Here is a 13,195-nt window from a genome sequence, read left to right on the forward strand (position 1 = left end):
GAAGACCTGTGAGGACTTTTTTTTTCTTCTAAGAAGCCTCCCCTGACTAACTCAGAGACTGCTTATCTCCAGGTCACATCATGCTTTTAATTACTTAGTTAATGGCTGCTGCCCCAGATTGCATCTTTGGGGTTCCCCACTGAGCTCTGGCGCCCAGCAGAGAGCCTGGCACATAGTCGGTGTTGAATGAATGCTTCCTGGATGAACAAATGGGAGGTGGAATGACTGCACAGAGAAGTGGAAAATCCTTCTTCCTGGATAAACTTGAAAAGTATGGCCCAGAGATGATATATTCTCAGAGCTCGGTTTCTTGGTCTCCTTTGGATTTAAAACGGTGATGGAAAAGGAAACTGTGGGGGAACTCTGGCCAAGGATCCCTCCCTTGCATACAAGCCTTCACTGGCCAACTCTCAGCAAGGTGTGTTAAGGAAATAGAGACTTTGGCTTGAGTACCTCTTCTGCAAATGATTCAACTTCTGAAAAAATAAGGACAGAAATTTGACAAATATGCGGTGTGTATATATAATATATTCTTCCTATCTATTTATCTATGTCTAACTAGCTAGCTACCTACCTATCTTACAGTGTTCTCTAACGTTGTCTCAAAGAATCTGTCAATGGCCCAATGCTTCTCCATGCTTTTTATCTTCCTGAGAACAGGTCCAAGAGGAGACCTGGTGACCCAACAGCCAGATGAAGGACCTCAAATAATTTGCTTATTGGTGGGCATGGCTCAGAGATACCAGCTCTAGAGCAGAAACAGTCCTGCCCTGAGTCAGGTAACCTGGGTTTGCGCACCCCAGCTGGCTGACCTTGGGCAAGTCACTGCCTCTTTCCAGATGCTGGTGTCCCCAGCAACAAAACGGGGGAAGGAGGCTTCTGCCCCGATTTCCCTCCTTCTCTAACTTCCTGAGCTTGCCAGCTGGACTTGGGGTTTGCCCCACATGGGGGTCTCCACTGCTACCATGATGGAGAAGCTGAGGGAAGACAGGAGTGAGCCAGGGGCCTCTGCCTATGTGGAAATGCCAATCACAGGTTTCTTAAAGATGAGAAGTGCTCCTTCAAGGACATTTGTCAAGCTGGTAAAGTTCTCCTGATGATCTCTTAGAAGCTCTGCTGCTTCTGGAAATCACTCGACTTGTGATAAGAATTCTCTGGAAGGTTGCCTAGGAATAGAAGGAGGCAGCAGGCAAGGGGATTTCTCCTGCCCAAGGGGTTTCCTTGGCTTCTGGGGGCTCCCAAAGCTGCTTGCAAGTAAGAATATTTAGTCCAAGCTGGGAGGAGTGGTGATTTTGATAAGAAAATCAAGAGCCCCAGCCATGTTCCTAGCTGGCTCCAAAACTTGACTCTGGCTTTGACCTCTGGTATCGTTGGAAGCCCCGGCCAGCTCATCCCATCCCATTACAGGCTGCCAGGAGTCCCTGAATGGTCCCCAGCCTCTCAGACTGGCAGAACCTGGGGCTGAGGTTAAGCTCTGGGTTTAGCTCCTTTCTGTCTCGTAGACTCAAGAGCCCCGCTTGGCAGTTTGGGTCCACATTTTTCAAAGAGAGCCGTGTTTTGTTTTGTTTTTTTCTTGAAATAGCATTTCTTCTTTCTTTTCTTTTTTTTTTTTTTATTGTATCTCGATGCTAGAAAAAAAATGGCACATAACAGGTATCCAGATACAAATGGACATTTCCACAAACATCTTGCAAAACAACATCAAAGTGAAGAGTACAACCAACCGTCTATGTTTCAAGAAATGGTATCTTTCTCAGAGCACTTAATTAGCTTTCCAGAGCCAGCAACAAACCTAGACAAATCCCATCCGTGCAGGCATGGGTCTGCTAGGTCCAGAGCCACCTTCTTGACAAATCAAACAGGTCACTGTGGTTAATAACATTTGGACACAGATTTCAAAGCATGTGTAACAAAGTGAGGTTTTTTTTTTTCTTTTTGCATTTGAACAATAACAGAAATAAAACCCCAAAGCAAATAAAATTTGAAATGTAATGTAAAACCATGGTCCTCTGGGACCTGGCTAGAGTGACCATGTCTTTTCAGGGGGGTGATGCCAAATGCCCTTTTCCAGGAGTTTGAGGATGAAGGTGATCATGATCAGGGACAGAGAGTATCAGGCATTACAGAATGGAGGGGGGCCCAAGCCGGTTGCCTTTTGACTGAACCCTTGAGGTCCTTTTAGATTGAGATTGTCTCAAAGCACCCTCTTGGCATTTTAAAAGGGTTGAGATCATCTCCTTAACTTTGAGTCTAAAAAAATAACAAATACGATTTTATTTTTGGCCGGGATCTGCCCAGCTCATGGTGCCTCCAAACCAGGCAGAATGGAGGAATTCCCTCTACGTCAAAGCAACCATACCCTTGATGCAAGCCAAGCTCCGGGTCCAGGAGGGAGAGAATGCTGCTAGCATCCGGTGAACCACTCATTTGGTAAGAACAATCCAGACTGGATGCCTGGAGTTGGGAAATGTGTAAAATGCGAGTGGTGGGAGAAAGGGAGAGAAAGCAGGCATTTTTCTGTCCCCACGGGATCTCTGCCGCATGGCCATGCTGGGGAGAGTCAATGGGAAGAGGTCATTTGCTAATGTGCTAATTAATGCAGCATTTTCGACGAGCCATCCACATCATCGCATCTCATAGAGATGCTCCAAACTACCTGAGGACATTTGATTTCTGAAACATGGTCACTCTAGTCTCATCAGCAAGTAAAACATGGATGCGACGTGGCAATGAAAAGAAAAGATGTCACCAAAACAGCCGTTGAGCTCGAATGACAGAAATGAAGGACGGAGGTCTACACATCTACTTAGCTCTTGACTTCAGGTTTTAAAAATTCAGAGTTAACAAAGGAAAATCCTTCGAATTCTGACTGGTCAATATTCCTGATGACTTCCTGGTCGGGAGGTGTTAGGACTGGTGGATGGCGGGTGAAAAACCGGTCGAAGTTTTCAGCATTTCGCCCACACTATGAGAGGGGAAGAAAAGAACTTGTGGTAGGTGGAAAAAAACAAAACAAAACAAAAAACAAAAACAAAAAACCCAAACAAAACAGAACCAAACACAATGGGGCGTGGCTTGCTCCCCTGCCTCAGAGAGGTTTCAATGATCAGAAATGAGAGCAACATAAAATGCAAAATTCTCATGACCTTTGGTTCATGACCTGGGGCTCCTGACTCGCAGTTTCTAGGGCTCATGAGCTGCCCCTGGCATTCTGGTGACACCAGGAGCTGCATGGCAAAGGCATGAGATGGTGGGGCTGGTGGCGTGTGGTATGCGCCCTCCCCTCACCCCACCCCCCAACCCAGCTCCCAAGGAACTAGCCAAGCCCACCTGCTGAAAGAGATGGGATTAAGGTACCATCGATGTGTCGTGCGCCACCAGATGTGAAGGAACAAGTCTGTTACACAACATCTGGGAGATCCTGATATTTAGCAATGGATTCCCCAAAGTGCTCTCCTCTGGCTGCTAGTCAGGAACTACGGACGTGGCCAGTTATGAACTCTGGTCAGTGGACACGGATCCCGAGACCTGGGTGCGGTGCCTGCAATGGCTGGTCCCCGCCAAGCCCTGATTAGCTGGGTAAGTCCTTGACCTTTCATCACAAAGTGCCAGTGGAGGCCGATTCAGCTACTTTCTCTCTGGATGGGAGCGTAGGGTGTGGGAGGAGACCCAAGCCAGTGCTTGGCGGGGCACTTGGGTTCTGGAGAGGAAACCATCATCATGTCTCACCCTCCTTGGGGTCCTCCTATGTGCAAAGGTCTTGGTCTGAGGCGGGGTTGTAACGTGTGTGTGTGTGTGTGTGTGTGTGTGCATGCGTGTGCCCATATGCAGGTACATACAAATGTGCACACACTAGTTCCCACCGAATGAGAAGACCGTCACTAAATCTGTTTTAGTTTACCAGCAAACATGGGTACAGGGCTCTTAGAATCTGAGACACAGTGTCTACCGCAGGCAACCGCAAGCTAGTAACAGAGCAGTGGTAGTACCAGTATTCGTGTCGCCTTTGCCACCTGCCAGCTACCCCAGACCGCTCATCTTGCTTTATCTTATTTCATTCTCCCAGTGACCCCATGATGGGGACATTATCCCCATGGGACAGATGAAGAGACTGAGGCCAGGGGGACGGTGTCATTTGTTCAAGGTCACGCAGCCACTGAGGAGCACAGCTAGTCCCAGAGCTCTGACACCAGAGCCCGAGCTCCTGGCTCCATTCTACACGAGTGGGTCCCAGGCTGAGGAGGACAGGACCAAATGAGGCGGGGCTGGGAAGGGAGGCAGGAGTCAAGGATAGGGATGAAGAGGTCTCGGGTTTGAAGGACAGTGAGAATTAGGTTGCGTCAGCGGGCTGGGAAGGGAGGCAGGAGTCAAGGATAGGGATGAAGAGGTCTCGGGTTTGAAGGACAGTGAGAATTAGGTTGCGTCAGCCTCCCATACAGAGAAAGTGGGAATATTCCGAAAGACGGCTATTTCCGTGTGGATGCCATGACTCTGAGGGGCCAGGGAAGCTCTGGGAGATGACCTTGGGACAGGGGGTTAGTAGGACAGATTATGAGGTGCAGGAGAGAGGTCTTGAAAAAAAGAAAAAACACTGAAAGGACAGAGCATGGGAAGTGGAAGACAGATAAAGGTAACAGTAATAAAAACCGCAGAGCAGTTTCCAGGCAACTGGCGTTTGCTTAGGGTTTCGCATACATTACCTTTTGTTTCACAGAACCACCCCGGGAGGTGGGGGATCTGATTTCTATTTGCCAGTGAGACAATGGCCCCTAAAACCGAGAGCAGGAAGAGGAGACTCGGGATGGAGCACTGTCCCTCTCGCTGGGGACTGTGAGGATCCAGGGAGGGGACCACTGGAGCTGAAGGATCTCTAGGGGGTCGAGCACGAAAGTCCGGGGAAACGGGCCACGGATGAGGAGGTGAGCGCGGCCTCCAAGCCTGAGTCCCGGGCAGGGCAGAGGGAAGGTGAGTTGAGAAAGGTGAGGAGTGCACACTCCCCCTGGGCTCCTTCAGGCCCCAAGGTCAAGGGAAGCAGAGGTATGGGGGCTGTGTGTATGTGTGCGAGCATGTGTGTGCGTGTGCACTTGCGTGTGGACGCGGGCATGGGGCTCAGCTCCCAGAGAGCCTCAGAACTCCGGCTTTGTTCCTGTTTGGGAAAATTCTTTTCGGCCATGTTGATCTCTCTGCTTCGGGTCTCAGAAAACGAGAGGTGACCCCCCACCCCTGCCTGCCCTATAATCAAGACCTGGGCTCTGCCCTGCTGGCCGGCCGGGGAAAACTTTTGCCCACAAAAGGACAGACCCTCAACACAATGGTCAGGATTATAGTCCAGTTTCTTCCATTGCTTATGCATCTTTTTTTTTTTTTCATTTGAGCAGTATTTATTGAGTGCCTACTGTGTGCCAGGCCCTGTGCTAAGAGTAAGTTCTAACAAATCTGTGCTTTGTAGGACTGGCATGGGCTGCAGGGGCTAGAAAGGCAACCAACAGGTGAATAGAAAGGGAACTGGGAATGTGCAGAGTTGTGTTCATGCCAGACACGGGAGGCAAGTGGTATTAAGAAAAATGAAGTCAGGCCAGGGATGCAGAGCGAAGAGAATGCCATTTTCGATAAAATGGTCAGCTCTGAGGAGATGAGCTTGGAGCTATTTGAATGGGGGAAAAGCATTCTAGGTGGAGGGAAGTGCGTTTGCAAAGGCCCAGAGATGAGCACGTTTGCTCGGCCAAGGCCCCCTGATAGTGGGGAGGCCACTGTGGCCAGAGTGGTGATCAAGAAAAAGGCAGAGCAGTGGTGGTGTGGGGGTGGGGTGAGAGGGGTCCAGGGGCCAGATCACGGGCCTTCCCATCTCTCTACCTGGTGAGAAGTCGCTGGAGGGTTCTGTGTGCCCAGCACCCTCTTGCTTGGGTTTCTGTGTACAAAGCTGATGGAAGAGCGAGGGGCAGGGGTATCAACCGGGAGGTGAGAGAGGATGGTGGCTCAGAGGAAGGTGCCCTTGGGGGGCATGGAAAAGTGCATCTGGACTGAGGGGACGGGTGGCAAGTTATGCTGATGGGTCAGAAATGGGGTATTCCAGGAAGGGAGGGTATGTCAGCGACCCCACAACTTTGCTCCTGAGCTCTGGGGAGAGTGGGGTATGCTCGGGGTAGAGAGCCTTCAGGGGGGGGGGTCATTGGACACTTGCTTTCCTGTTTGATAGGTCTGAGTGTCCAGTGGGGATGTCGAGGGTGTGGGGACCGAAGAGGGCCGGCAGCTAGACTGATGGCAGAGGCGCCAGGGAAGGTAGAAGCTGGCTGTCATCATCCAGAGCAGAGAGATGGGGAACAGGGCCAAGGGGCAGAAGGGCAGTGGCGGACGCCACCCTCAGTGGCCGGAGCCAGGGACCGGTGTGTGGGACTGAGCGAGCACAGTGCAAAGCACACCTGTGTGTGCTCCTCTTTGGCCTGTGTACTGGGACCCAAACCAGCCAGCATGGAAAGCATGTGAGTGGAGACCTGGAGTCTTCAGGGGCCATTTTTCTTTAAAAACCATCAATTTCCCTCCCGTGCACACCAGAAGGCTGCAGCTTGGCCGGGGCCTCCCCAGGGGCTGTGATAGGAGAGAGAGAAACAGCTCCTGGCAGCTCCGAGCCTCTCCCCCTCCCCTCACCGCCTACCCCGCGTCCGAGAATAATGAAATCTTTAAGTGAGATAGCAGGGAGGAGATGCAAACGCAGGGGTTAACCAAGGGGGCACAATGCGACGGGAGCGTGATTTCCTTGCTAATAAGCAGCTTACTCGGGGCTGGCAGATCACAGCCTCCCTAAGTGTTTCCGTGTTTTTCAAATGGAGCTGTCACTGCCCATTAGCTTCAGGAGCGCTCCCTAAATGGAGACGTCAGCCCTTGGGAGGCACAGCCCAGACCAGCTCTGCGCCTGTGGTGTCCTTGGAGAACAGGGCAGCTCTGCGGCTGGGATGGAGTGACACATACACCGCGGGGACCACACCTGCTTCTCTGGTGGTCCTGAGTGGGGACCGATACCTCCCTGAGCTCTTGAAAGAAACCCCCCACTCCCCTTGTCATCAGGGCATACCACCAGAGCTCCCGCAACAGCGACAGGGACCCACACCCACTCAGTGCCCGCTCGCTTGCTTTTGCTTGGTTACTGAAACCACAAAGCACCTCTTCCCCAGGTGGGGAAGAGGGGAGTGAGGGTTTTGACTTGTTCAATTGCGCCTCCGAATCTGAGAACCTAGACAGTTTGAAAAGCTTATCTGTGAGCTGTTACATGTGAGCTCTTTTTTTTTTTTCCTCCCCCTTCTTCTCTTCTAATTTCTGTTTCATTGTGTTAATAACAGCTCCGAGTCTAGCTGTCGAATGTGGAGCTGGCTTAGTCACAGCAGCCATGGGGACCTTTCAGATGCCAACCTGGCTATGTCACTTCTCTGCGGTGCTCCCCGTTGCCCGGGAACACGCTCCTTAGCATGGCTTACAGGGCCCCTTTGGACTTGGCCCTGGGGACCTGGTCACTAGCCCCTTGCTGCCCACTCCCCCACCCCCAAAACACCCTCCAGCTGTACTCGGGGCCCTGGGTGTCCCAGGAGGCTTACGCACTCTGTCACCTCCCAGCCTTTGCAATGAACTGCCTCCTCCACCAGGCACAGCTGCCTCCCACCCTGTCCCTCCACTCCCAGCCCCTACTAGGCCATTGCCTGCGCATCCTGCTGGTCTCCAGACAGATGTCGCTTCCTCCGGGAGCCTTTCCCTGGACCCCTCCTCTATACTCCTGGGTTTAACCCCCCAAGATACAGATGTTCATCAAAAAAATTGTTCGAGAGGGGGAAAAGAAGTTGACATCAACTATCCACCAATAGGGAAAAAAGTTAAATCCTACATCGCTCTGATGTAGTATCATGCAAAAACACTTTTAAAAATGAAAAGGAGATTTAGAAGAATAGTGACATAGTTACATACAATTGCTAACGGCGTACGGTGTGTTCCCCTGCTATAAATTATGCGTACAAATGTGTGTGCTCACAGGTCCTGCAGATCGTATACAGGCTTATCAAGATGGGACGAGTTATAGATTGCTTCGTTTTCTCCTTTACCTTTCTGCTTGATTGTGTTTTTGAAAATCTAAATATCAGATTTTTAAAAAATAAGAACCCCACACACACCCCGAAAAGCTACTTTACATGACGGAGCTATTGATATTTGGGTGCTAAGGTGCTTCTCCTGCCCCGTGGTGTACTGGGCACTGAAAATATGATGACACACAAGAGGGTCCCTGTCCTGGTCATCATGGAGCTTGCGGTTTAGCAGAGGAGAAGGATGCACACACAGGCCTCTGCATGGTACCATGCTACCACTGGGGCCACAGAGCACAGAAGTGAGGAACCTAAGAAGGGCCAGGAAGACTTCCTGGAGGAGGTGTCATCTAAGCTGAGTGTGACCAGAAAGAAAGACACTGCTTCTTCGGAGGGAGGAAGGATATTGTCCAGGGAATACGAGGAGGTGAAAAGATGGTGGGGACAGAGCAAGATGCTGGAGAAGAGGACAAGAGCTCAGCCCATACTGCTTAGCCAGGCTTGATGGTGGGAGGCTCATGGCACAGGGGAGCTTCCTGCCTTGCCTCTGTCAGCAGGGCACAGTGAAAATATACCTGAACCCCACAGAAAAGGTAAAAAGATAAAAGAGTCTTTCTCTTGGGCTGCCTGGATTGCTCAGTCAGTTAAGCGTGTGCCTTTGGCTCAGATCCTGGGATCAAGTTCCATGTTGGTCTCCCTGCTCAGCGGGGAGTCTGCTTATCCCTCTTGCCCCCACTCCTTCTCTCTCTCTTAAATAAAGATGTTTTATTTATTTTTAAAAATTTTTATTTGAGAGCTTGAACAGAGGGAGTGGCAGGCAGTGGGAGAAGCAGACTCCCTGTTGCGCAGGGAGCCCGACGCAGGGCTTTATCCCAGGGTCCTGGGATAAAGCCAAAGACCCCAAGCCAAAGGCAGATGCTTAACTGACTGAGCCCCCCAGGTGTCCCATGATGGATCATTCTGAAAAATGTTTCAAAGGTGTTTCTCTGGAGCACAGTCAGACAACGTGCAGTAGAGAAAGAAAAGAGAGATGAAAGCTCCCTTTTCTGTGACTAGGTCAAGAGTCCTTATAATTAGGGCATTTGATCTCCTTTGTCTGTTCAGTTAGAAGGAAGTCAGCAAGAGAGGGGGCCTGCTGGGTAGCAAGTTTCATGTTTTGTTTTGTTTTATCTTAAAATAAGATGCCATGCCTTGTTTTCCTCCAGATTTCGGTCTAAATGCCATCTTCTCAGAGAAGCTATCCGGGATCACCTCCAGACAAAGTAATCCTCCCCTCCTGTTATTCTCCCTCAGAACAGCCTGCTCCCTTCGTGCACAGTAAGTAAACCATCCAAAGAGCCCGATCTAATAACATGTTTATTTCTTTGCTTCACTGTCGCTGAACTAGAGTCCCATCTAGACCATCAGTCCCACAACAGCGGAAGTCACTCCACAGCCTTCCCGGGACTCAGGACAGGCTCTGGCACACAGTAGGCACTGGTACACAGTAGGCACTCAGTATTGCAGGCTGGACGGATGACCGTGTGTATTAAGTGCATATTATTAGCCAGACACAGTGTTACGTGCTTCTCGAGGATTATCTCCTTTAATCCATGATGCCTCTGCTGCAGAAGGAATGGGTTTAGCACATTTAAGTACCTGACTAGGATCTGATCCCAGATCTGACAATGATCTAGATTCTTCCACCAGGCTTGTATATGTGTTGCCGAAACAAGTCGTTTGAAAGCACCCAGGAAAATCAACAACCAAGCCCTCTGTTATCTCACCACCTTGGTACCTTCATTATGTAACATTTTGGTGTGTGTCCTGGATGGCATGGAGAATAGATGGAGGGATGTTTTCTACTCTTTTAACAAAGTATAGAATCATTCCTTTGTTCTGCAGCTGGCTTTTAAGAAACTAGATGAAATATACCCGTGTGAACAAAGTGTCATATTTTTCTTATCTGTTCCTCACCATTCATCCTAAACCCGCGTTGCTGGCGTCAAAGAAACTCGTCCTCAGATAACGATCACCCCCGTTATTTGCTTATGTTTTTACAACTTTGATTTTCCCAGGTTTGAGAGACAGGCAGGAAAAGGATTATCTCCACCCAGCAGATAATCTGGAAAGTTAAAAACTGGGTCAGGGCCATGGAAGGGTCAAGGAGGGGAGTGGAGATTCAGAGTCGGATCTGCTGGATTCCAAAGATCACAGGCTTTCTAACTACATCTCGTTGCCTTAGGAATCACATCAGATCATGTGGCTTGAACGTCAACGCTGACCTGGGTACCTCTCCCAGCACCATCAATCCCCAGCTATACAACCTTTAAGCAGGTGAGCTAAATTCCCTAAACCATTCTTTGTGAGGTCAGATGAGCCTGCCCTGTAATATGCGATAGGATGACTTGATAAAATCTGCAGATAAAATGGTGCGGGTAGTCACCGTTGGAATGCAGACAGAGCCGGCTCTGTCCAGGGAGCTAGTCTGATGGCTGTGGCCGTCCCCTGGCTACAGATAGGTCCTGTGGGCCTTGCCACACCCCAAGCCTTCCTGGGATATTGCCCAGACAGGTACAGACATTTAAAACATAACAGACTGAAATTTTTCCCGCCAAGACTGGTGGGATAAGGGAGGGATCCTCAAGGTGATATCAGGCCCTACCTGAGGCTCCCTGTTAGAAGGGAGGGACAGATGTGCACTTGGGGACGAAAGGGACGCATTTCCCCCCCCTACCTCCCTAGCCTCACTGCCTTGGAAATACGTTTTTTGTTTTAAAGATTTTATTTGAGAGAGAGAATGAGTGGGAGGAAGGGCAGAGGGAGAGAGACAATCTCCAGCTGACTCCCTGCTGATCCCAGAACCCCACACATGGTTCGACTCCATGATCCCAGTGGAAATCAAGAGTCCCATGCTCAACTGACTGAGCCACCCCAGCGCCCTCTGTAAAGACATTTTAATGCAGATTCACATAACCACCTCTGAGTTGTTATTCATACCTCACAGGGGCGGGGGACGCTGTTGTGGTTGTTTTTAAGAAACTGCACTTGTAAATAAGAAATGAACGTTCTTCTTTCCCTTTCTGGGTCACGCACACGTCTCGACATCACGGCACTGGGGTTTTCACGGAGTTGGTATTTCTGGACAATCAGTGAGCTCAGTGCCATATAAATGAGAAGGAAGAGGGGTGTAAAAGAGTGGAGGGGGGGACTCTGATTTTATCCTACAGACATATACAGAGGAAACCAGGAAGCTATGAAAGAATGAAGCAGATCTCAATGTACTGATAGAAAACAGTCTGCCAGACGGAAGGCACAGAAATCGAACACGGTGGGCAAGCCTCCTTGTGTGATGTGGGGTATTTCTGTGTTTGCACACAGCCCGTCTAGATGGTCCTGCCAGAACTAAGCAGCCCTGAGTGGCTCTGGGAAGGAGAAACTAGCTGAGGGCCGAGGGGGAGGGGAGGGGAGGGGACTTAACTTTATTGTGTAGTTTTTGACACTGCTTGCCTGTTTCACCCTTTCAGGTTTTTTTGTTTTGTTTTTAAAGGAGGGAAGATCAGAATACCAAATAATATGACGAGGTCAAAAAAGAGAAGACAAGTCTGCAGGAGGAGGTCACCCTGCAGTTACGGACGAGGACTCCATGAGACAAATGTCAACAAGGAGTGGTGGGGGCAGAGGCCAGATTGCACCAAGCCGAAGAAAGAACCGATTGTAGCAAGTGGACGCAGGTTTGAGGGAAGGGTTTTTTGTTTTTTTTTTTAAGATTTTATTTATTTGACAGAGAGAGAGATCACAAGTAGAGAAAGAGAGAGAGAGAGGAGGAGGCAGGCTCCCTGCCTAGCAGAGAGCCTGATGTGGAACTTGATCCCAGAACCCTGAGATCAGGACCTGAGCTGAAGGCAGAGGCTTAACCCACTGAGCCACCCAGGGAGCCCGAGGGAAGGGGTTTTTAAGAGGAGAAAGACTTAGCACGTTTATGTGCCCAGGAGGATAAACCAGGAGTTGGGGTGGACATCTACGGGTCTTGTGTACTGAGCAAGCATTCCCTCTTTTTCTGGGCATTGAGGCTTGACTTTTCTTAGAGGACCTGCCCCTTCTCCTCTCTCTGGATGTCAGACGTGAAAGGGGCCAGGCCTCATTCCAAGGCATGGCGATTGCTTCAGCAATGGGCCTGTGGCCCCGTAGCTTCCAATGAGCCTGAGTTCCGGGCTGGTGGGAATTTTGGGAAAAAGAAGCGCTTTGGTGGGGGACAGGAAGGGGCAGAAGATTATGAGATGAACTCTGGAGATGAGATTGAGATGAACTGAGGAAAGCTTTCCGAGAATGAAGTCAACAGAGAGGAAAGCTATTGCAGGGGGCATAGGGAGATGGATTCCTTCTGACTTTGTCTGAGACCCTGGATGCAGCGACAGGTAACTACCAGAGTTCTCTCGTTGTTTAAAAGTCAGTTTGAGGGGCGCCTGGGTGGCTCAGTGGGTTAAGCCGCTGCCTTCGGCTCAGGTCATGATCTCAGGGTCCTGGGATCGAGTCCCGCATCGGGCTCTCTGCTCAGCAGGGGGCCTGCTTCCCTCTCTCTCTCTCTGCCTGCCTCTCTGTCTACTTGTGATCTCTCTCTGTCAAATAAATAAATAAAATCTTTAAAAAAAAAAAAAAAAGTCAGTTTGAGTCGGCCTCTGACGGAGCTGGTTTTTTTGTTTTGTTTTGTTTTGTTTTTTGTTTTAAGATAGAATGTGAGAGCAGGGACAGGCAGCAGAGAGAGAGGGAGAAGCAGACTCCCCACTGAGCAGGGAGCCCGATGAGGAACTTGATCCCAGGACCCCGGGATCATGACCTAAGACCAAGACAGACTGTTAACCTATTGAACCACATAGGTGCCCCTAATCACAGGAGTTCTAATTAATATTGAGAGAAGCTGTAGGGCACAGAGTGGACAGAGATGTGCAAAGGCGTGGGGAATGGGGGTTTAGTGAAGGAGGGAAGGGGAAGTCTTCCACTGGGGAGGACACCTGTTTGCTGATGCACAGAGGGGAGAAGGTCGAGGTCAAGATGACTACGCAGGTGCAGGGAGGGTGCAGGAAGTTGAAGGCCATCCATCGTGGGCACCCATGGTCCTCAGTTTCTCCCATAACTTAACCGATAGGATTATC

General features: G+C 50.0%; 1 protein-coding gene across 2 annotated transcripts in view; it reads right to left on the reverse strand.

Moving 5' to 3' along the window:
• PRKCB (protein kinase C beta) overlaps nucleotides 1-13,195 on the reverse strand; it is a 322,491-nt gene that overhangs the window by 3,733 nt on the left and 305,563 nt on the right. Inside the window, exon 17 of one of the 2 annotated variants that reach the window (XM_032843946.1) lies at nucleotides 225-2,965. The exons of the other annotated variant lie outside the window; for it this stretch is intronic. Coding sequence (XP_032699837.1) covers nucleotides 2,807-2,965 — 159 coding nt within the window. The 3' untranslated portion in view covers nucleotides 225-2,806. Of the gene's footprint in view, nucleotides 1-224; nucleotides 2,966-13,195 lie in introns of those variants that run through there. 2 annotated transcript variants of the gene reach the window in all.

Source organism: Lontra canadensis, unplaced genomic scaffold (genome assembly GCF_010015895.1).
Source record: "Lontra canadensis isolate GAN:19392208 unplaced genomic scaffold, GSC_riverotter_1.0 scaffold146, whole genome shotgun sequence".
In the NCBI taxonomy this organism is placed as follows: Eukaryota; Metazoa; Chordata; class Mammalia; order Carnivora; family Mustelidae; genus Lontra; species Lontra canadensis.